The 22,167-nt window shown below is 40.7% G+C and overlaps 1 protein-coding gene across 2 annotated transcripts in view; it reads right to left on the reverse strand.

Moving 5' to 3' along the window:
* Nucleotides 1-22,167, reverse strand: part of GRIN2A (glutamate ionotropic receptor NMDA type subunit 2A) — a 431,623-nt gene that overhangs the window by 62,318 nt on the left and 347,138 nt on the right. For both annotated transcript variants that reach the window (XM_005591232.5, XM_005591230.5), the window contains exons 9-11: nt 19,283-19,408; nt 14,652-14,881; nt 7,542-7,702 (exon numbers count right to left, since the gene is read on the reverse strand). In XM_005591232.5, the coding sequence (XP_005591289.1) occupies nt 7,542-7,702; nt 14,652-14,881; nt 19,283-19,408 (517 nt within the window). The remainder of the gene's footprint in view (nt 1-7,541; nt 7,703-14,651; nt 14,882-19,282; nt 19,409-22,167) is intronic.

Below are 22,167 nucleotides of genomic sequence, written 5' to 3' on the forward strand. Positions count from 1 at the left end.
TGAAATATCCTTCCTCTTCCTTGTCCTGTTTAGTCACTACAGAACTCCATCTCTCAACAGTCAACTAGCTAACCTCCCAAAGACATGGACTACCTACATCTGAATCACTAGAAGCGCTAATAAAACTGGACATTCCTGGCCAGGTGTGGTGGCTCACGCCTGTAGTTCCAGCAATTTGGGAGGCCAAGGCAGGTGGATCACCTGAGATTGGGAGTTTGAGTCCAGCCTGACAAACATGGAGAAACCTGTCTCTACTAAAAAAATACAAAATTGACAGGGCATGGTGGTGCAAGCCTGTAATCCCAGCTACTCGGGAGGGCTGAGGCAGGAGAATCGCTTGAACCCGGAAGGCAAGGGTTGCGGTGAGCCGAGATCGTACCATTGCACTCCAGCCTGGGCAACGACAGCAAAACTCCATTTCAAAAAAAAAAAAAAAAAGGTACATTCCTAAATCCCACAGGCTTTGCAAACCTGTGCTCTAGGATAGGAATTCAGTGCTCATTTGTTTTTCAATGCAAAACTTTCTATGAAGACATTTCAAACATGTGCAGGGAGATGGGACTGCACTGTTCCTTTGTTTTTACAGACAAGTCACTGAGGACAACTGAAGCCCTTTTAGAAAAATATTTATTGGTCAAAACACAATACTCCCTAATATTTTTTTAAATGTGCATCAAAAGACACTATCAGTGTAAAGCTAGAACATAAAAAGGTAACCCATAGAATAGGAAAAAATATTTGCAAATTGTATATCTGATAAGGGATTGATATCCAGAATATATACAGAACTCCTAAAACCTAACAACAACAACAACAAAAAAGAAAACCCAAACAACCCAAATGTAAATGACGAAAAGACATGCATATCCACTTCTCAAAAGAAGAAATACAATTGGCCAATAAGTAGGTAAAAAGTGCTCAATACCACTAATCATTACGGAAATGCAAATCAAAACTGCAATGAGATACCACCTCATACCCAGTAGGATGGCTACTACTAGAAAAACAGAAAACAAGTATTGGTGAGGATGTGGAGAAATTGGAACCCTTGTGCCCTGCTGGTGGGAATGCAAATGGGACTGTGGAAAACAGTATGGTTGTTTCTCAATAATTAAAAATAGAACTGACATATGATCCAATTATTTCACTTCTGCATATATGCCCAAAAAAAAACACCCAAAGTCTCAAAAATATATTCACACATCTATGTTCACAGAAGCATGATTCAAAATAGTCAAACTGCTGAGACAACTCAAGTGTCCACTGAAAGATGAATGTGGTACCTGAATACAATGGAATAAATATTCCTTAAAAAAGAATAAAATTCTGACACATGCTAAAACATGGATAAATGTTATGCTAAGTGAAATAAGCTAGTCACAAAAAGACAAATACTGTATGATTCCACTTAGATGAGGTATTTAGAGTAGTCAAAATCATAAAGATGAAATGTAGAATGGTGGTTGCCTGGGGCTGGGGAAAAGGGGGATGAGGAGTTTTTGTTTAGTGGGTAGAGAGTTGCAGTTTTACAAAAGAGCTTTGGAGACAGATGGTGGTAATGGTTGTACCACATGATGAATGCATTTAATACCACTGAACCATACACTTAAAAATGTGAAGATGGCAAATTTTATGCCATGTATATTTTATCACAATAAGGAAAAAAGACAATCCTGTCTTCCAATTCTTCTAACGTATAAAAAGAAACCAGCAGAGACCTGCCTGTTTTTCAACACTGTAGTGCTGAGAATGAAATCACACAGGGGACTGGGGACCCTGAGAGCTGAAAACTGAGGCTTCTATTCTAAGGAAATTGGGACTTTTCCATAAATGTATACACCCGGAATTGTACATGAAAATCAATTAAAATAAAAACAAACTATCCCACTGTGTCTTGAAATATTAGGCTCTTTGGAGCTCTAGAGACGTTGTTTAATTTAAATCTGGCATAAGTGCGACGCTTGCAGTTTTGCCCCCATGCCAAAACGGCTTGGAGGACATCAGCTTCTGATGACTGAGCATTTGTAAATCTAAATCTGTCTCCACTCATTTCAGCTTCAGCTCCCTCTTCTAGGGCGGACGTTCTTAAAATTTGATTAGGGCATATCGGAGTCACCTGAAGAGCTTGTTAAACCACGCAGATCTTCAGACCCCTCCTTACAGAGATTCTGATTCAACTGGCTCAGTGGGGCTCAACAATCTACATTTTTATTAGTACCTATTCTGATTCAGACTCAGGCTACCTTGAGAAGCATTCGTCTAGAAACCTGGGGTCACTGACGCTCATCCACCTTTGGTTCACCGGAGTCCCACAAGGCACAACAGATCTGTGCCTGAAAAATCCCATCTCTGTTGATGTTTACACGTCAAACCCTCTTTTCTGATTTGTCTGATAATTTATCTCCATTTGCTATGAATTTCAATAAACAGTAAAACTTAGCTTTCAAGTTTTTCTCTGCCCATGCCTTTCTTCAAAAAATTATGGATTCCAAAGACAAGCATTTGGTCTGTCTACTCTGTATATGCCTATCCCAATAAAACATGTTTCTTAAACTCCTTTAAAGTAGTTCTCAGCTCTGTTGCACAATGAATAGTGTGTTGGACTTCTAAAACAGTAGTTCTCAAATATTTATGTGTCTCAAAATCACGTGGTGTGGCGTGGTCAGGGGAATGATGCTTATTATAATGAAGAGTCACAGGCTCCATAGCTAGAAAGCCTTGTGCTGGGCCCAGGAATCTGCATTTTGACAGGTAATCATGTGATTCAGGTACAGCTGGTCCATTGGCCAGGCTTGGAGGCACCCAATTTGGGGGCATGATTCTAAATCCTTTCTGCAAAACTGACAGTTGTTTGTATGTGTGGTTTCTCTGAGTTTTCTTAAGTGTTTGACACAAATAAAAGAATCTCAGAACTAGTTCAGAGATCAAAGAATTCAACCGTTTCACTTCTTAGATGGGGAAACTAGAAAGTGACTTGGAGAGGTGACATGACTCGTCCCAGGACACAGCTAGCTAATGCTCGAGCCCAGACTCAAACCCAGCTGGGACTGTCATTTGACCATAATCCAAAGCCCGTCTGGTGTTCAAGACTCTCCCAGAAAATTACAACCCATAATTTCACTGACCCTGGTGTGCATGCACGTGGCTTTGCTAGGCAGCAGATGTTACTGAAACGTGTGGGTGGAGTAGTGAGACCCAGCAGCTGAGCCACGTGCTCTGGATGTTCTAAGTCAAGGCCTGCTGAATTCTAGGGTGTTGGGGGAATATTCTAAAGCTGAGCAATTCAGGAGCAGATGAGGTTACCTTCCTCAACCTTCCAGAGGGATGGAATCTTCTACAGATGCTGGATGTGGTGAAGGACGAGAATGACTTTTTTTTTTAAAGGCTCGGTGGTAGGTACATGAAGATTTCATTGTATTATTATTATTCCTTAAACAGCAATATATTTCATAATGAACTATTTAAAAAGGAAACAAGAGATGTGAAAAGGAAGGAAAAGGCCTATGAGTGTGGTGACGTGGACACTTGAAAGACCGCAGTCTCGTGGTGGGATGTTGAGGAGACACAACCAACACAAAGTTGATCAGATCTTGGTGTAGTTCTGTGGTGGTAATTCTCATATTTTGGTTTTCATAATCATCTGAGGAGTTGAAGTCGTGTCTCATACCGTCCACCAAGAAAAATTCCAAATATTAACAAACGCAACCAAAATAGAAAACACAAGATAATTATCTTGTAATACCAGAATGATGAAAGACTTTTGAATTACGTCTCAAAATTCAAAAGCCATAAGAAAATGGTTGATGTATTTCACTACAAAAAAGATAAAATCTGCATGGAAAAAAAAAAAGATCATGAGCAAGTTCAAAAGAAATAGGGAAATATTTGTAACCACATCACAAAAGGCTCATCTGTCCAATATGTAAATGAATAAGAAAGAGACCAACAAACCAATAGAAATATTAATAAAAGTAAAAAAGGAATTGCTGATGGCTCTTAAGTATATAAATATGGCCAAAATTTACTGAAAATAAGTGCAAATTTATATCTCAACACACTTTTTACCTATTAGCAAAATTTTGAAAGATTAATTACACATTGTATTGGCAAAACTTTGGAGAAATAAGCTCTCTCATATACTGATGGGTAAGTACAAATTTCTTTTGGAGGGAGATTTGGCGATATCTGTTAAAATTGCAACTATGACCCACTCTTTCAAGAAATTTATTCTACATTGAATGTGACGCAATCCAAAGATATTCACTGCAGCTTTGTTTGCAACAGTAAAAGACTGGAAACAACCTAAATGTCCAACAGTAGAGGCCTGACCAAATAAAATATGGTATATTTGCATAATGAAAGATTATGACTCTATAAAAATAACTTTATGGCTCTTTATGCATTAATATAGAAAGATTCAGAAGAACATATTGGAAGGATACACAGAGCAAATGTGGTTACCATGGAAGGGTACTAGATGAGGAATAGTGTGGAGGGAAAACTTTTCACTGGTTTTCTTTTTCTGTACCTTTTTATTTTTGAAGTATATAAATATCTTATCTATTCAAAATTTAATTTAGCCCTGGTATAGTGACTCACTCCTGTAATCCCAGCACTTTGAGAGGCTGAGGCAGGAGAATGGCTTGAGCCTTCTGAATTTGAAATCAACCTGGTAACACGGCAAAACCTCCTCTCTACACGAAACACAACAATTAGCCAGGTGTGGTGGGACACGCCTATAGTCCCAGCTACTCAGGAGGCTGAGGAGGGATGATCACTTGAGCCCAGGGAAGTCCAGGCTGCAGTAAACTATGATTACACTGCTGTACTCCAACCTGGGTGTCAGAGTGAGACCCTGTCTGAAAAAAAAAAACAAACAAAAAAACAAACAAACAAAAAAACCAAATACTTAAATAATCAAGGAGCCTGTTAAACATGTATGTGGTTTCCCCAAATATTAACTCTAATGAAATTAAATCTCCAGGAATGAGAACTGCTATGCTCTCATCCCTAAGGGTATATTGAATTATTTCTTTAAAAATGACTTGTGGCTGGGTGCAGTGGCTCAGGCCTGTAATCCCAGCACTTTGGAAGGCTGAAGCAGGAGGATCACCTGAGCTCAGAAGTTCAAAATGTGCCTGGTCAACATGGTGAGACCCCGTCTCTACAAAAACACAAAAATTAGCTGAGCGTGTTGGTGTGCGCCTGTAATCCCAGCTACTCAGGAGGCTGAGGCAGGAGAATTGCTTGAACCTGGGAGGCGGACGTTGCAGTGGGGCCAGACTGCGCCATTGCACTCCAGCATGAGCAACAAGAGTGAAACTCCATCTCCAAAAAAAAAATAATAATAAAAAATAAAAAATAAAAAAAAAATACTTGTACTCCTTCAGCTCTAGTTTCTGAGTTTAAAGTAACAATGCAAAGCATCCCCCACATAGGAGATTGAGTATAGAGTGAATCTGCCATCTGCCCAAGTTTTCTAAGATGGATGTTACAATTATTATATGGCTTCCAGAAAACAATTTGTACAATTTATGGTCACGAATGGTTTCCATTTCTCTCTCTCTCTTTTTTTTTTTGCTATGATATTTTTAAAAAGATTGAAAAAGAAAGAAAACAACCCATTTTGTACTCTGGTTAATAAATGGAGGGAGAGAAAGTCAGCTAGGCATCAACCATTGTCTCCAACCATTATCATCTGCATTTGCGCTCATGGTCTGTCCAAAACGACAGTATATGTTGATTAAAAGACCTCAATGGAAACAAACAAACAAAAATCCCAACCCCATGGCTAAACTGTAAAGTCATCAACAATGGATCTTTTCCGGTATCTATGAAAGTGGAAGACACAAATATTCTATGGGTCAGCAGTTGCAGTCTTTGGTGTATACCAAGAGAAATTCACTCACTCATTAATGAAAGAAGCATTATTCATAGTAGCCCCAAAACAGGACATTACCCAAATGTCCATCAAGATTAGGAGAGAGACATCCATGTGTGGTGTGTTTCAACAATGAGAATGAAAGCACTGAAATTACATGCAACAATCTTGCAAACACAATGTTGAGCCAAAGAAGACAAAAAAGAAAAGAGTGTGGCTTTATTTCTATGTTAAAATAGCAGGCACCAAGAATCTACAGCTTTAGAAGTGCAGGAGGCGGGTGGAAGATATTGACTGAAAGAGGGTGTGGGGTGGGGTTCCAGGGATTGATGACCTGGATGATCGGTTTGTACAAAGCCATAATGCAGCATATTTAATATTTGTGAATTTTCTGCATTTTTGTTATACTTCAAAAGTTTAAAGAAATCATTCCAAGCCAGAATGAGCACTGGGGGAATGAGTTTTTCAGAAATCATAGACTCGGTTTCTAAATAAATGCTCTCCCAGCCCCTGCTGAGATGCCAAAGAGATTCCAAAGGCACAGACTGAAAGAACAGAATGCTCACAGCCAAAATGACCAGGATTTCTATGCAGAAATCCGAGCTTTGATGCTTTAGAGGGGCCTCTGTCTCCCCCTACCAGACACAAAGCCAGCAGCAAGGCCTTCACAATGGGCTTGCAGAATAGCTGAAGAGGAGGTTATTTATTAAGCCACAAGGAGAATACACCTGCAGTCACGTGTCCATGCAGGAATCTGACAACTGAAATGCCCCATGTGAGCTAATTTTCTGGATAATCAAAATTCCCTCATTAAACAACTCTGTCATTGAAAATAAAATCATTTTTATTGAATTTAATCCTTTCTAAAATTGATTTCATGCATTTCCGACTTTTTGGAAGAGTCCACGGAATAGAATTTAACCTTTACAATAAATAACAACACTCACATTTAGGTACTGTCTATTTGCCATCCAAAATGCTTTCCATCAGATTTTCTCTCTTAAGTCCTATTATTATTCCCATCTTAGGTATGAAGCTATGAAGTATGAGAAACTCTCTCTCCGAAGTCTAAACTCCTAACCCCTGTGCTATCTTTTCTTTACAGCTTCAGCTATGGAGTCTGTGTTACACTCCACAATGCCAACAGACAGACAGGAATGCTAGCTGTAACGTGAATGATTTGAGTTCTCATTGCTTTTCTCCCATCTTTTCTTTCTCTTTCATCAATATTATACAATTAGTTTTTTCATAAAGCTCCTACGAGCAAGCTACTCCTCACCACTCCCAGAAAACCTCCTACCTAAAATCAGATAAAAATCTTTGTTTTCACTACTTTAAACTCTCAGCCTTCTTGGATCTTTCTATTTGGTTAAAATCTCCTATGGAGTTGGACAAACTTCTTTATCAGTCTAAGAAACCCCTCTGTTTCTGTGCATTTCAAAGCATCCTGGATTTGCTTTTTCTTAACCCAGCTCAGAAGGAAACCTGGGATGCTCATTAGATTAACAAAAACAGCCCTCAACTGGGGCCCATCTGGACCACAGTCACTCTCCAGAAATACAACAATGGGAGCAGATAAGAACTGAGGCATGCCAAGAGTCAATTTCTCTAAGGTTTATCACCCGCAGACCTGTGGAGAAAAGGAAACTGCCATCCTTACCCCGTTTTCAGGCTGACCAAGGCATCCTCTACTCCCTTCTGATTAAATTTGGTCATGTACTGATGCATGTAGGGATAGTTATTCCGAATGTTTCTCTCCGTGCTTCCATTAGGCACTGTCCCAAATCGAAAAGGTGGGGAATAGTCATGAGGTCTCTGAAACTGGAGAGGGAAGGAGAAAGGAAGAGAGAGAGCAGGAAAAGAAGGGAGGAGGGGGAGGAGAGAACAAATGAGAAATCAGTGATCATTTCGTCTGGTGTTAGGAGTTAAACAAACGCATTAGTGCAGGATGACAATAAAATGTTACTTTTTGGTCTTTCTTTCTATTTAATCACATCTTCAGTCAGTCTGTGAGCTCCAGGAGGGGGGACCCAGCATCTCTTTTCTTCTGTACTATTGCTCAGGTCCTAGCACAGGGCCTGGCTGGGTGCTCCATAGATACTTGTTGAGTTGAAATTTTCAGTGCCATTATAGAGACTAGCACAGTGTTAGGCACACAGTCAGTGCTTAGAAATGCTGAATGAGCTGAACTTAAGGTACTACCTTAGTCCAGTCCATTTATCCACTTCATGATGAAATTTTCTGTGATTTCCACCAATCACTCCCTTCTCTAAACTCCATTAATAATTACCTTCACCTCACCCAGAAAATGACTATATATTACCACTCATTCATTCTCCACTCACTCAGTCATTCATTCACTCCTGCAGACACTATTTATCTAGTGCCTAACATTCCCCAGGCATAACTGCCAGTGCATGGCAGGTTCCATGAATACTTGTTGAGCCAGAGTCCCTGTTGATCTACAGCTTTCAGGGATGCCCAGCACTCGGCTCTCAAGCCCCCCATAAAGGCCTGTAGACCAGGCATCACCAGTCTTCCCCGATGGACTGGATGATTCTGTCTGTCTACCACTTCAGTGTTTCAGGTGACTCAATGAGAGTCGAAGTCAAGAAAACTGGATCTGAGTTCCAGAAATACAGCTAAACACTAGAGATGGCACCGGGCTGTGGTTATAAGTGGGAGCTCGAACTGGCTGGTTGGAAAATCAGGTTCTATCACATACAAGCTACAGAACCCTAGATAACACATTCACTTCATGCTGCCTCCCTTTATTTTCCATCTGTAGAGTGGGGGGCCACCAGGAAGATCTCAACATACGTTTGTCAAGTAACTGTAATAGTGCCTGGACTACAGGAAGCATTCAAAAATAAATTTATGATTACATTTTGTTATCATCATTAAGAGTGAAAAAGGAACCTGAACCTCACTTTTCTATGAAATATTGAATTCTGGAACTAGAAAGTAATAACAACAATGACTAACACTTTTCGAGAACCTCGTCGGGTCCAGCACTATGCCAAGAACTTTACAAACATCAGGTCATTTAATCCTTACAAAACCATGCCAGGTAGTTAATCCTAGAGGCTCCTTCTTGCAGATGAGAAAACTGAGGCTCAGAGAGGTTGTGTGACCTATTTAAGATTATGTAACTACCAAGCAGTGGCCTACAATTCAAACCTGGATGCGTCTGACCGCAGGCGGAGGTCTTAACTCTATCGTTCCTCAGAGACCATTGCTAGTGACTCTCTCCTCATCTAGACATAAAGATTTAAAGACCCCAGGAGGGGAAGAACACCCAGAAAATCAGTGTCAGAACCAGGACCACAATGCAGCAGTCTCTCTAAGTTCCAGACCAGTGTGTCTTCCATGGAACCAAGAACCGCCAGGGTAAGCATCCAGATTTACCCAAGAGTCAGACCAGCTAGAAACATTATTCTTTTTCCAGACTCACACTTCATTTCACCGTTAATTAAAATTTCCAGTTGAAAATCGTTTTCCCTAAATTAGGCATGCTGCTACCTAATAAGCAGTCATAACTGGATTTGGGAGAAGTGGCCATTCATTGGACAAATGAGATTCTCCTGCCAGGGCGTGCCTTGCCCTGGGAGTATGTGCGTCCATGTGTGCATGTGTGTGTAGGTGAACAGCAAAATGCTTTTTGCAGTCACTCTGCCAAACAGTGCCTTAACTCATCACCAAAAGCTTAAAAGGCCAAGTCTAGGCTCATCCTCATGGCAGCCGCCTGCTTGGGAGGAGAGAGGGAATAGTGCTGTTCATAAATCTCATTGTAGCAGCCGTTCCCAATCTCCAGAGACATCCGGAGATGGCCTATTTGACTAAATGCCTTCCACTTCACTCCCCATCTGTTGCAGAGGAGCTACATAGGTCTTTGAAAATTCACTTTCTTCCCTGCCTCTGGGTTGCGCAGTGACAAAGACAGATATTCAGTCTCTGTGATGGTTTCCGCGCTTCTCTGGCCTGGATAGTACCATCACCCACACAAAATTCAGCCTGACACCAAGCTCCAGAAATCTTTTCCACTAGACTAAAGACTGTCAAACTTTTTAAAGCATGACTCACAATACGTTTCCCATCACCACTCCATACACACGCGCAAAATTTCACAGCACTCATTCTGTGATATACTCTGAGGTTATCCATTATGTTCTATTTTTAAAAAAATGTCTGCAATCCTTAGACTAATTTCATGGCTCACTAAAGAGTCATGACCTACAGCATGAAAAACAGTGAGGGGGCAAGGATGGCTCAACTCTTAAGTCCCAGGGTCAACATCCAGGACACACTCCATGCTTCCTATGAGAATGATTCCTAGCAAGACTTTCTCCCAGAGAGTTCCACGTGCAAGCATAAAGAAACCAATATGGGCTTTAGCAAAGGAAGAGGTAGGACAGAGGTCTCCATTGTCAGCAAGACCACAGAACAATGTAATCACAATATCCGGGGTCAAGAGGAACTCCCCTGTCTTCTCTGCAGGGTTCCCTTGCTGTGTAGGTTAACTGGTTTCACCTGGCTTTGGACTTAGAGGAGACAAGTTCAGGTTCTCATCTGCTGCTTAGAAACTGCACCATTTGGAGCAACCATTTAAGCTCCTGAGCTTCAATTTCTCTATCTGTAAATTGGAGATTGCTTTTGCAACGAATCTTAAAGTGCTTGAAAGAACACCTGGCATCCTCTAATGCTTGGGATAGATCACCTGTTGTTACCCACACATCATTTCAGCCAAACAATGAAGCCAGGCTCCTTACAGTTTGAAGAACAGAGGATTATTTTCTAATTTTTTTTTCCATCCAATATGGAAGCATGTCTGAAGGTCATCCGAGTGACTAAAACATGGCAAGCATTTGATGATGGAGGAGGTAGAGAGGCAACACTTGGAGATAAAATTTCCAGAAAAATGCAGCAATTAACCAAGACATTTTTTCTCTTTTTTATGAACCAAAAGCTACACATTTATTAAAAATATCTATCTGTCTTCTGTGCCTGTAAATAAGGGACATCTGGCAACTGGAGCCCCTATTTCTAGTACAGTCTTCTGTTGGTGAAGTCCCACGTGCTTCTTGATGTGAGCAGCAAGCAGGTGTGTCCTTGAGCAGAGAGAGGATGAGCTGGGAGGAGGCCTGGCTGCCTGGACTGGGGCCACTCAGCAGCAGCAGCACAGTGCCCAGAGACAGCACGGCTCCTTGAGAACACATTCCTCGGCTCATCCACTGAGAGAAGTTCCCTCAATTCCCTCCATTGGTTGTCACAAAAGACCAACTCAGTGCAGTAACATTTCAGGCCCCAGAAGCCAAGAATGGTTCGAGTCAGGCGATGATGAAGATGATGGAAGGAGTAGGAGGAGAAGGGAGACAAAGAGAAAGGAGAGGGGGAGGAATGAGAGGGGGGAGTGGAAAGGAGGAGGGTAGAAGAAGGAAATAACACATTACAGGATCATCTACCGTGTGCCAGGCATGGTGTGAGGATTATTTCTAATCCTCCTATCAACCTTGCCAGAAAGGAGATAATGTCTTCTCTTTTACAGGAAATTAAGCCTAGGGGGATATTGACATACAGAAGACCAATCATATGGCAAGGCCAGGATTTGAACCCAGGTCCATTTGACCCCAAACATGATATTGCTCTTTCCACAACATAAATCTGCCTCCCAGAGATGGATTTCCTCTATCAGAGTGATTCCCAACATTTTGGAAAACATCCCTATCAACATTGCAATTTTCTCTTAATAATTCCTAGGGAAGCATCTTACCCATGAATTCACCTATTTATAATTTAAGTCCCAGCTCATCTGAGCACACCATGGGCTCCAATATGATTCTTCACGGCAAGGACTAATGGCTTAAAAGCATTGTAAACCCGAGTTGTTACACAGGTATTCATGATAAACAAAAAACAAAAACAAAACCAACCACAATGTACAATAAATTGATTCAATATAGATTTTTTATTTGCAGACTTTCTTGGTGTATCTTCTATTAATCTTCTGGGAGCATTTAGCTTATTTACTCCAGGAATTTTGCTGTTTATCTCATCGTATCAAACATTTAATTAAAAGAGCTATCAGCTTGCCTCTAATGCTTTGAGCATGGAAAACTGAGCTGTGTCTCTTGACGATATGGTATCTGTTACCGGGTGTTTCCAAGTCAGTGAAGGTCAGTCAAATTATTAGTGGTTTTAATTAGTTTTCCCACAAGTGGTCATGTTATTTAGACCCAAAACTATGTAGTAAGGATTTTCCCCACCTTGCCTTTGAAAATAGCAACAAAAAGCAAAATATGCTGCCAATCATTTTCTTGAAAAATCCTCTCTTCCAGGACATGGCTTCCCGCTGCTTCCACCATACCTCCAATCACTTCTAGGAATTGCACTTTTGATCCCATAAGGCGACGGAGTTGCATAATAGCACTTTGCATCTGCAGAGGGATTCATGTGCTACAAGGCACATTTACATATGTGGCTTTCTTTCATCCTCACTGCAATTGTGACTCCCAAATGTATAGAGCAGACAAAGCAGGCACCGTGAGGCAACATGGCTTTAAAAGCATTATATGGCTGGCGAGTGGCAGAGAGGAAACAGGCAGAGAGGAAACGCAACTTTTCTGACTCTAAACGCAGTGCGTTATCTGCTGCCTCTGAGATACCACCCGCTTTAAGCGAGGATCTTACAGTAGCTGACCCCAAGTGAAGGATTTGGGGGTGAGCATGATTTACTAGTGAAGGGTTCCAGGAGAAGTCAGCAGGGGAGCAGGATAAAGTTAGGAAAGACTGGAGAACGGGGAGAAACCAAAGGTCTGATTTAAGGTCAAGTCTCCATCTCCGTCCAGTCCTGCAGGGAGCTCCAGAGAGTGATTCGTACCTTAAAGTTTCTCCTGCTTCAAAGTGAGGGAGCAGCTGGGCCTTTGTATTCTCACACCGATTAGTCTTTGGTTACAGGTGACCACAAAGACTGAGAGAACTTAAATTGCCAGGCATTTACCATTCCAGTGCCCCAAGGCAAAAGCCCGCTGAGGATCCCTGAAGTGAGGCTTTGTCAGCAAAGCATGGAAAGGTGGGGCTGGGCACACAGGGCTGCAAAAGGGATCCTGGGAGATCCAGGTGGGGTATACACAGTGTCCAGTATACCATGTGTGTATTCATTCACCCAGCAAGAATGTCCTGAGCACCTCTAAGTGCAAAACAACTCTATCAAACTACATTCCTGAGGTTCTCTTCCCCCAGACAATTTTAGTCTCATCAGCTTTATCTTCTTTATAACTTATTTCTGCCCCAAATTTCCAAATTTGTTTCTTCCCTGATGTTTACTTGTGTACTGTTTATTTTTTCCTACTAGAATTTACGTTTCTTGGGAACCTGAGCTCATTCTGCCAAGTTTATTACAGTAGCCAGGAAAGACTTCCCTGAGGAGGTAATGTCTTCCCTGAGGCCTGAAATTCCAGGAGGAGCCAACCATGAGAAGACTGGGGAAGAACATTCTAGGCAGAGGGCATAAGAGGCACAAGGACACTGAGCTGAAAATCAACTTAGTGACAGGGATGGAACAAGAGGAAGGAAATGTGGGCACAGGTGAGATAACACAGGCTTTTGTGTGCCATGGTAAGTAGAGTGACCCTTACTCAAGCCTCAATCGGAAACCATCAGAGAGAGGCGAGCCACTCCCATGCCTTTGTGGAAATGATTCCATCTTTAACCCCAACCCCTCATCAGCTCTCTTGACAAGATTCTTTCAATCACAGTGTGTACCATGGATAAGCTGTAAAAGCTTTCCATGGATTGATTTTTCTATTCAGCAGTTTGTTGATGAATGCCAAAAGGATATATGTAGACTTATGTCAACCAGATATGTTAGTGAGGTTTTATAATGAGAGACAAATTATCCCCCCACACACGGAACAGAAAATCTTCGCGGTGCTGCAATCTCAACACTTGCTGAGCTTAGCAAGCCAGGATGTTTCCCGAACTAAAGCCTCAATAGGAGGATGCACCCAGTTTACCTCTTTTCTTCCTCAATGTGCATTTCTGAATAGCTACTAAAACCCTGCAGCCCTTGTTACATTTCATTTCAGCGGAGAATGAGAGAGCAGGTGTTTTTACTCCTGTCTTACTGCTGTGGGAAGTACAGCCCCACGAGGGAAGATTAGCGATATATCTGAGGAGAAGGAACCAGTGGGAAATTAAAAATAAAACAAAAAAACCTCTCTGCTCCTTTTGTGTGCCTTGACGACATTTCAGGTGAGTCAGAAGCGCTGACGCTGAGACTGATTTGGCTGTATGGAAAAGAGGAGCTGTCAGACAACTTTATCTCTGGGTAGGGCTTAGAGATGACTTTTTTTCATGTCATAGATGAGGTACCCACAGCCTACAGTGCTCCTTCACCCCAATTTCTTCTCATCCAGGCAAATGGGCCTTCCTCAACATTACACTTTTGAAAGGATGAGTTTCAACCTAAGGACTTGAGTCATAGGCCATTCACGAGCATCAGAAAGATCACATAAATAAGAAACATGACCACTCGGGGAAGCCATGCTTCCAAATTAGATCTGGAATCTTTTAGCTCTAGGAAAGCTAAGCTTAAGGTTGTGTTTCAAAAACTATAAGAAAGATGCCAATTTGAGTTAAAGGGAAAAAAACCTTCTGGTTTTTGTGTATTAGAGTTGATGGATCTCAATGAGAGGCACCCGAATCTCTTCCTCCTGAAAGGAGAGCAGTTAAGACCAACCCTCAGATAGAGATGAAAGCAAGGTGACCTTACCTTTTTGTCACTGAGGCCAGTCACTTGGTCCACAAATTCCTCCTGGATCATGAAAGCAGCCAGATTGGCTGTGTAGCTGGCCAGGAATATAACAGCAAAGAAGGCCCATACGGATACCATGATCTTGCTGGTGGTCCCTTTAGGATTCTGCACAGGCACGGAGTTATTGAACACCAGGCCCCAAAGAAGCCATATAGCTTTTCCAATTGTAAAAGAAGGCCCATGGGGTGCTGCAGATGACAAAAAGGACATTCTCAGCATTTTCTGAAAAAAAACGTCTATTCGTATGTGTATGAGAACCATGCAGCAGCCACCAGCAACACTGAAGATTGCCAGAAGATGGAATTATATCATAGCTGTGTCCTGTGATTGCCCTAGAACCACAATAACTTATTTTTTCTTTAAAAATTAGCATTCTTCTCACATTTCTAACCAACTGGATTTTTGCCACATTTCTTTAAAAAAAGAAAGGAAACGAAAATGCTTATGCAAAATGGGGGTTTGAATAAGAAGTAGTGTTATGACCTGTTTTAAATTTGGATTTGATTCCCATTTGAGGAAACCAACCTTCTTAATAAGCATAAAGAGAGCCTGACAAAAATGTGTGCATGGGGACTGCTTCCAAATTCATCGGATGTGCTATCGTATAGGAACCATGCAATTTAGCAGGACTGATGTTTGGTATTCTAATCCGATTGTCCCTAGCAATTGCTCCTGTTCAAACTCAGATGTAAAGTGTGCACAACATAAGAATTAAACCAAACTAAAACCCTCTCCAAATGGAGACATTAAGGAATGGAACAATAGATCTTAATTCTTCCAACACTTCACAGATGGAAGACATTTCATTGCAGGGGCATCGAAAATGAACACTGATGTCATATCACAGCACTTTTTTCCAGTATATCCTCGCAATAGCTATGCAGCCCTTTTAAGATTCTTAAATGTTCCTTGCAACAGACTTAACTAAAGAGACAGAACAATATGCCAAAATTCATGGAGAAGGGGCATATGCAGGCTGTAAAACACACATATTAGGGTTTTCAAGTCTTTGTTTTGCATGAGGAAAAAAAAATCAATTTATGCCCTCATTTCATAGGAAGAAGGTTTTCCTTTAACAGGAGGTTAACTTTTATGTCATTTAAGTAAACGAAGATATGAAAAAATGATCTACTCAGATGTCACCTGGCAATGCAAGCAGAGTGGGCAATAAATAAAGTGGCAGAAGCGAATTCACATTAATGGAAGTTACGAAGTGTTGGGCAGGAAGCCTAGGAAAAGCAAGCTCTCTGCGCATTGGAGGCCGAACCCAGGCTACAGCAGTACTTATAATATCCACGACACAACCCATTAAAGAGAAGGTAGTTAATTCTCATATTCTCAATCTCTCCTCTTTCTATTTGGCTAGTTTTATGATCTTCTGGGCTTATTCTCAAGAGGCAGGAAATTCTTGGGGGAAACTTAGAGTTAATCCAGTCAACTTTATGAACTACTGAATTTTTTTAGGGATGCACGTTGATCAGAAATGACAGCTATTTGGGAATCAGATGTAGGCAGTTCAGAAGGATCGGTCCAAGACTTCTAGGAATTCCTGATTCATGAATACCATTACTGGGCCATATAACTTTTCCCATAAAGTGCAGTGAAATATAACAGAAAACCATTTTGTACGAAAAACCAAGAAACTGTCATTTCCCGAGAGCTGCCACAGCAGATGAGCTGGGAACAGAGCCTGGAGAGAATGGAAGGGCTGAGGAGTTTGCATAACTGATGCCGTCCTTTACAATAGTCTTTCGGGCATGCTTCAGTCAAAGGAGAACATATTGCACAGGATGGGCTGTGGGTCGTTTTCACCTTCCAAAGTATAACTCAGATTTACCTGCTTATCTGTATTTTCATTTTTCTTGACCAGTTCCAAGTCACTGCAATCCTTTCTCTTGGAAAAAGTGACACTTTCTTAACTGTCCTCCCCATCCCCCCGCTTCCAACTGTCGTCCCCACACACTATCTGCATAGAATAGCCCCAGTGGCTTTTTTGCTCTGTACATGTATGTCACCTCTCTCCCCCCCCCCCCCTTTTTTTTTTTTGAGATGGAGACTTGCTCTGTCGCTCAGGCTGCAGTGCAGTGGCACAATCTCGACTCACTGCAGCCTCCACTTCCCGGGTTCAAGGGATTCTCCTGTGTCAGCCTCCCAAGCAGCTGGGACTACAGGAGCATACCACCACGCCCAGCTAATTTTTGTATTGTTAGAAGAGATGTGGTTTTGCCATATTGGCCAGGCTGGTCTCGAACTTCTTACCTCAAGTGATCTGCCCACCTCAGCCTCCCAAAGTGCTGGGATTCCAGGCATGAGCCACCATGCCTGGCCTCCCTCCATTGTATTTTGAAGAAAGTCTGACATGGTTACCATGGTCAATTGCCTATCTCTCTCATTTCGTCTTATACTATTGTCTCCCTCATTCACTGATGTCTTTTTATTTTATTTTTTAAGAGAGACAGGGTCTTGCTCTGCTGAGTAGGCTAGAGTGCAGTGGTGTGATCATAGCTCACTGCAACCTCAATCTTCTGAGCTCAAGTAATTCTCCTACCTCAGCCTTCTGAGTAGCTGGGACTACAGGCACACATCATCATGCCTGGCTTACTTATTGATTGATTGATTGATTGATTGATTGTAGAAATGAGATCTTGCTATGTTAGCCAGGCTGGTCTCAAACTCCTGACCTCAGGCAATCCTCCTGCCTTGGCCTCAAAAAGCCTTGAGACCACAAGCATGAGCCTCAGCCTTTTTCCGTTTCTTGAACATCTCAAGATTAATTTCAGCCTTTCTGCTTGTTGTTCCTTTTACACGAAATGATTGTAACCGTTTTTCACAGATACAATCGTATGTCACCCTTCGGGTCCTAGCTCAATGAACATCCTTTCCCATTGACCATCTTATCTAACGTAGTGTCTGCACCCCATCACTATCATGTTACTATGTTTTCTTCTTCTTCTTCTTGATATTTATTATAATCTGTGATTATTAATTTGTGTGTCTACATGTTATTTTCACAACTAAATTCTAAACTCCCTGATAGAAAATCTCTATTTGATTTACCACATTATCTCTGGCAGCAGTATAGTGCCTCCTGACACATAGTACCCATTTGATAAATATTCATCAGATAAATGTGTAAATTCACAACAGCACAAGCCCTGATTATGCAAATGTAAAGGACTACTGTATCACAGTAAAGTCACTCACAGAAACGTCTCAGATTCCACCCTGTTGGAAATCTTCTTAGTGGTTAAATTACCCTTTAAATGAAGGCTTGCACTCTCCCATTAAACACAACAACATTATTTATGGCATTGTTTAGTATTTGGTTGATTGAAGATGGTTTATGTGGTAATCACCACTCTTCAATGGTGAGGAAGAAGTTGAAAGATTTCAATAAAACCAGGTTCCTAATAGATTCCCACGCCCTGTTGACTGTTTCCAACATTAAAACATCCAAGTAAAAAGAATATGTATCAATCACATTAAAGTGCTCTGCTTTTGGGGGGATATGAGACTTCAAGTTCCATCCTCTACCATATCAAGTCATTTTTTGGGAAAGAGATTTGGTCCTGACACTTTTCTGATAACACCCACTTAGAAGGTAGTGCCCACTGAGGAAAGCCCACTCAAAATGGCATAATGTGTATGACATAAACCCTGGCTAGAGTGGGATCCTTTTAATGAGTTATAGCCAACGAATGCCTCCCAATTTTATTTCCTATCTACTGATTGTCTCTTTATCAACTACAGTGCACTAAGATCAATGCACTTGGTCTTAGCACACTTAATTTCCTCTTGGCACTACCGAGAGGAAAATATAACTCTAGGGGGAAAGATACCACTTCATAGTTATATTTATTGTCAAACTAATGTAAATTGATTCAGTAGTTTGAGGAATGTTCTTAAACTAGATTTTATAAAGTCATTTTCTTTGCATAGACTGAAGTTGAAACCCATGACAATTTTAGCATTTCTTTTGACATGCATCTTTTAAATAAATTGCCAGAAAAGCTCCTTCAAATCTGCTTTCCCAACAAATTGAACATCAGTGGTTTCCACCTAACAACTATTGACTTCAGGTGATAACAAGATTAAAATATTTCATTCTGTTTTATCCTTCAGTCGAAGTGCATAAACCATACTTTTCTGGCATTACAAGTAATATCAGTGACCAAACACCATTCATACAATGGTACACCAATGCAATATATTCTTTTGTGTGTGTATGTGATGGAGTCTCGCTCTGTCACTCAGGCTGAAGTGGCACAATCTCGACTCACTGCAACCTCTCCCTCCTGGTTTCAAGCGATTCTCCTGCCTCAGTCTCCCGAGTAGCTGGTATTACAGGTGTGTGCCACCATGCCCAGCAAATTTTTGCATTTTTAGTAGAGATGGGTTTCACCATATTGGTCAGGCTGGTTCTGAACTTCTGACCTCGTGATTCACCCACCTCAGCCTCCCAAAGTGCTGGGATTACAGGCGTGAGCCACCACACCTGGTCTAGAGTAATGTATTCTAAACCTGAAATGTTCATTAAAGGTAAATGAAATTGCATCAACATTGAATCATGCTCATGAAGGTATCCTTACCTTTCCCTTTGGCTAAGTTTCTGTTGTATCCAACAGGGCTGAAGTATTCAAAGACAAAAACAGCTATGGCAGAAACAATGAGCAGCATCACAAACATCATCACCCAGACAGAGGCGCTGAATGGTTCTGCAAATAAACAGATGGAGGAATGGAAAAGTGGTCAATTATCTCTTCCTCACTTCCAGCAGGAAGCGCAGACATCCATTTGCAGGCTCACCAAAAATATTTTCTCTAATTTGAATCTGATCCTTCAAAAGAAGCTAATCGTTTTTTATTTTTATTTTTTAGATGTAGTTTCACTCACTGTGTCACCCAGGCTGGAATGTAGTGGCACAATTTCAGCTCGCTGCAACCTCTACCCCCAAATTAAAGCAATTCTCCTGCCTCAGCCTTCCGAGTAGCTGGGACTACAGGCATGTGCCACCACACCTGGCTAATTTTTGTATTTTTAGTTGAGATGGGGTTTTGCCATGTTGCCCAGGCTGCTCTCGAACTCCTGACCTCAGGTGATCTGCCCACCTCGGCCTCCGAAAGTGCTGGGATTACAGGCGTGAGCCACTGCTCCTGGCCAGCCAGTCATTTTATATTCATCAATTTAAATCATTCTTTATTCTACAAAATATTTGAGGTATAAGATTGCATATAATATAATAAAAATAGACAAGAGCATAGGACATTTTACAAATTAGGTCAAGGATAATCAGAAGAAAAAAGAGTGATAAGAAAGAGGGAGCAAGTTAGAATGCAAATAGACTGGCCATAGGTTCCTTTGCAATTATAGAACCATCCAGGGGGCTAAAGCTAGGAAGAAAAAAAGAAGACTAGGCCCTAATAGTTAATCATAGGCTCCTGCAAATTGTTGTGGTTGTTATTTTTATTTTTGTTATTTTTTCATGCTAGAAAGATGATACACAGGAAATTCTGAAAATAAAGGGAGAATTATAACCTGTTGGAAAAGAATCATAAAATCATGGGTGACAGAAATATTGGAAAGTTATAATCTAGCACACTCTCCATTTCACCTTCTGCCTCATAGACAGATGAGATTGCTACGCTTTATTAATCTTGTTGATGTTGGTAGCAGCCTTAAATGCAATTGAAAGTCAATTGAGAATATTATCTTCACATGATAATTCAATAAAAAAAGCATCACTTAAAGGGTAGAGGCAATAAAATAGTAGATGGATAGATGGTTATTTCCACCAAAAGTAGTTTTCAGCAGCTCATTTGCATGTAACTTAAGCAGTAGGTGAATGTGTCAGAAGGGCAGGCCAAGTCATAAGGCTGTAAGTCTTATAACACTCTAGAAAGGTAAGAAATATTATGTAAATAAGATTTCTATTCAACTTTATTGAGGATATGAAAATTAGCTGACTGAAGCCATTTTATTTATGGTATAGATTTGCTACAACATCAACAGAAAATAAATTTTTAAAATGAATACATCTCCACCTGAATGTATCATGGGGAAGAAACTGCCTATAGACACCAATGAACTTAAAACCTTTTTCCTCATAAGCAAATATTTTCTGAGGGTTAAAATAAGTCTGATAATACCTCTTGAATAGTAAACATATTATTTAAAATTGTTTTCCTAATGAAGCTACTTATAAAGAACTAGGTTGATAGCAGGCCACCTTCTTATTAGAGTATGACTACTTAACACGGTTAGAAGTCATCACAAAATCCAATTTAATGAGCTTAATGTATAACAAGAAACGAATATGTCTGAACTTAACTTTGGCTATATTGGATAATTTAAAAGCTGTAAGGAATGCTTTCTAATGCAGTTTGATAGTGCAAATATATTAAAAAGCAACAGGTAACACAACTTAAGTAACACAAGATGTGCTCCAAGAAATCAATGAGACTGCAACTGAAATTTATTTTAAATTTAGCTTGAGTAATAAACAATATTATGTCCCTGAAATAACAGCACTTTAATACTGAGTTGTATCCAAAAAGGAAATTAGATAAATAAATGATTAGGAGATTTAAAAGTACTTCATATTCAAGAATAGAGATAAAATAATTCTCCGAGTTGCATAGTGTGTCTTATCGGAGGAGGATCATTGTGATGAGTAAATGGGTACATACATGAAAGTGTTTGTTCATGTGTGAGGCACACAATATACGACAATATATTGAGTGGAATAGCTGTTTAATTCCAGGATTAAAGCCAGAAATACTGGGGCAACAATACGCTGTCCATGGTTCTGAAAAGGGCATGCTGGTTTTTGAAAGAGCACATTTATTAATCTGGTAACTTCTATTTCTCCGTAGGCTGTGAAAACATTATTTTTAAACATTAGAAGGGACCATAACTGAATTATCCTATGTGCATGCAAGAAACTGTAAACTTGCAGTGAACTTTTTTTGACAGGTGCATACTTGTCACTAACACACCAGTCAGAAAATCAGGCGGAAACTGATGAAGCAACTGATCCCAGATGTCTCCCCACTTGGAACTGACCACATCTGTTCCTTAACTTGTGAGCACAGCACAGATCTGCTGCAGTACTATGGTTTTAGTAAAGTAAGTACGTATGAGTGCACCGAAGTGTTGCTATTCTAAGATACTACACACGTGAATGTATGCGTGCAGACACACGCCCCAAAACAAAGAAAAACATTAGAACATCGTTAAAGCCATGTCTACAGTGTCTAAGGAGTGACCCAGAAATAGTTTAAATAACTCTCTATTACATCCTCTGATGGTTTAAAACAGATTCAATGTTTGTCCATGAAGGAACTGCAATTGAGGAGATACCAGGTCAGCATTTCTTTGGATCAAAGAATCCAACTTGTTTGGAAAGTCTTCAGAATTAGCTAGATAGAAATATTACAGGAGATGCCATCTCTGTCCTTGAAGAGCCACTGGTTAC

This window comes from Macaca fascicularis, chromosome 20 (assembly GCF_037993035.2).
Source record: "Macaca fascicularis isolate 582-1 chromosome 20, T2T-MFA8v1.1".
Lineage (NCBI taxonomy): Eukaryota > Metazoa > Chordata > Mammalia > Primates > Cercopithecidae > Macaca > Macaca fascicularis.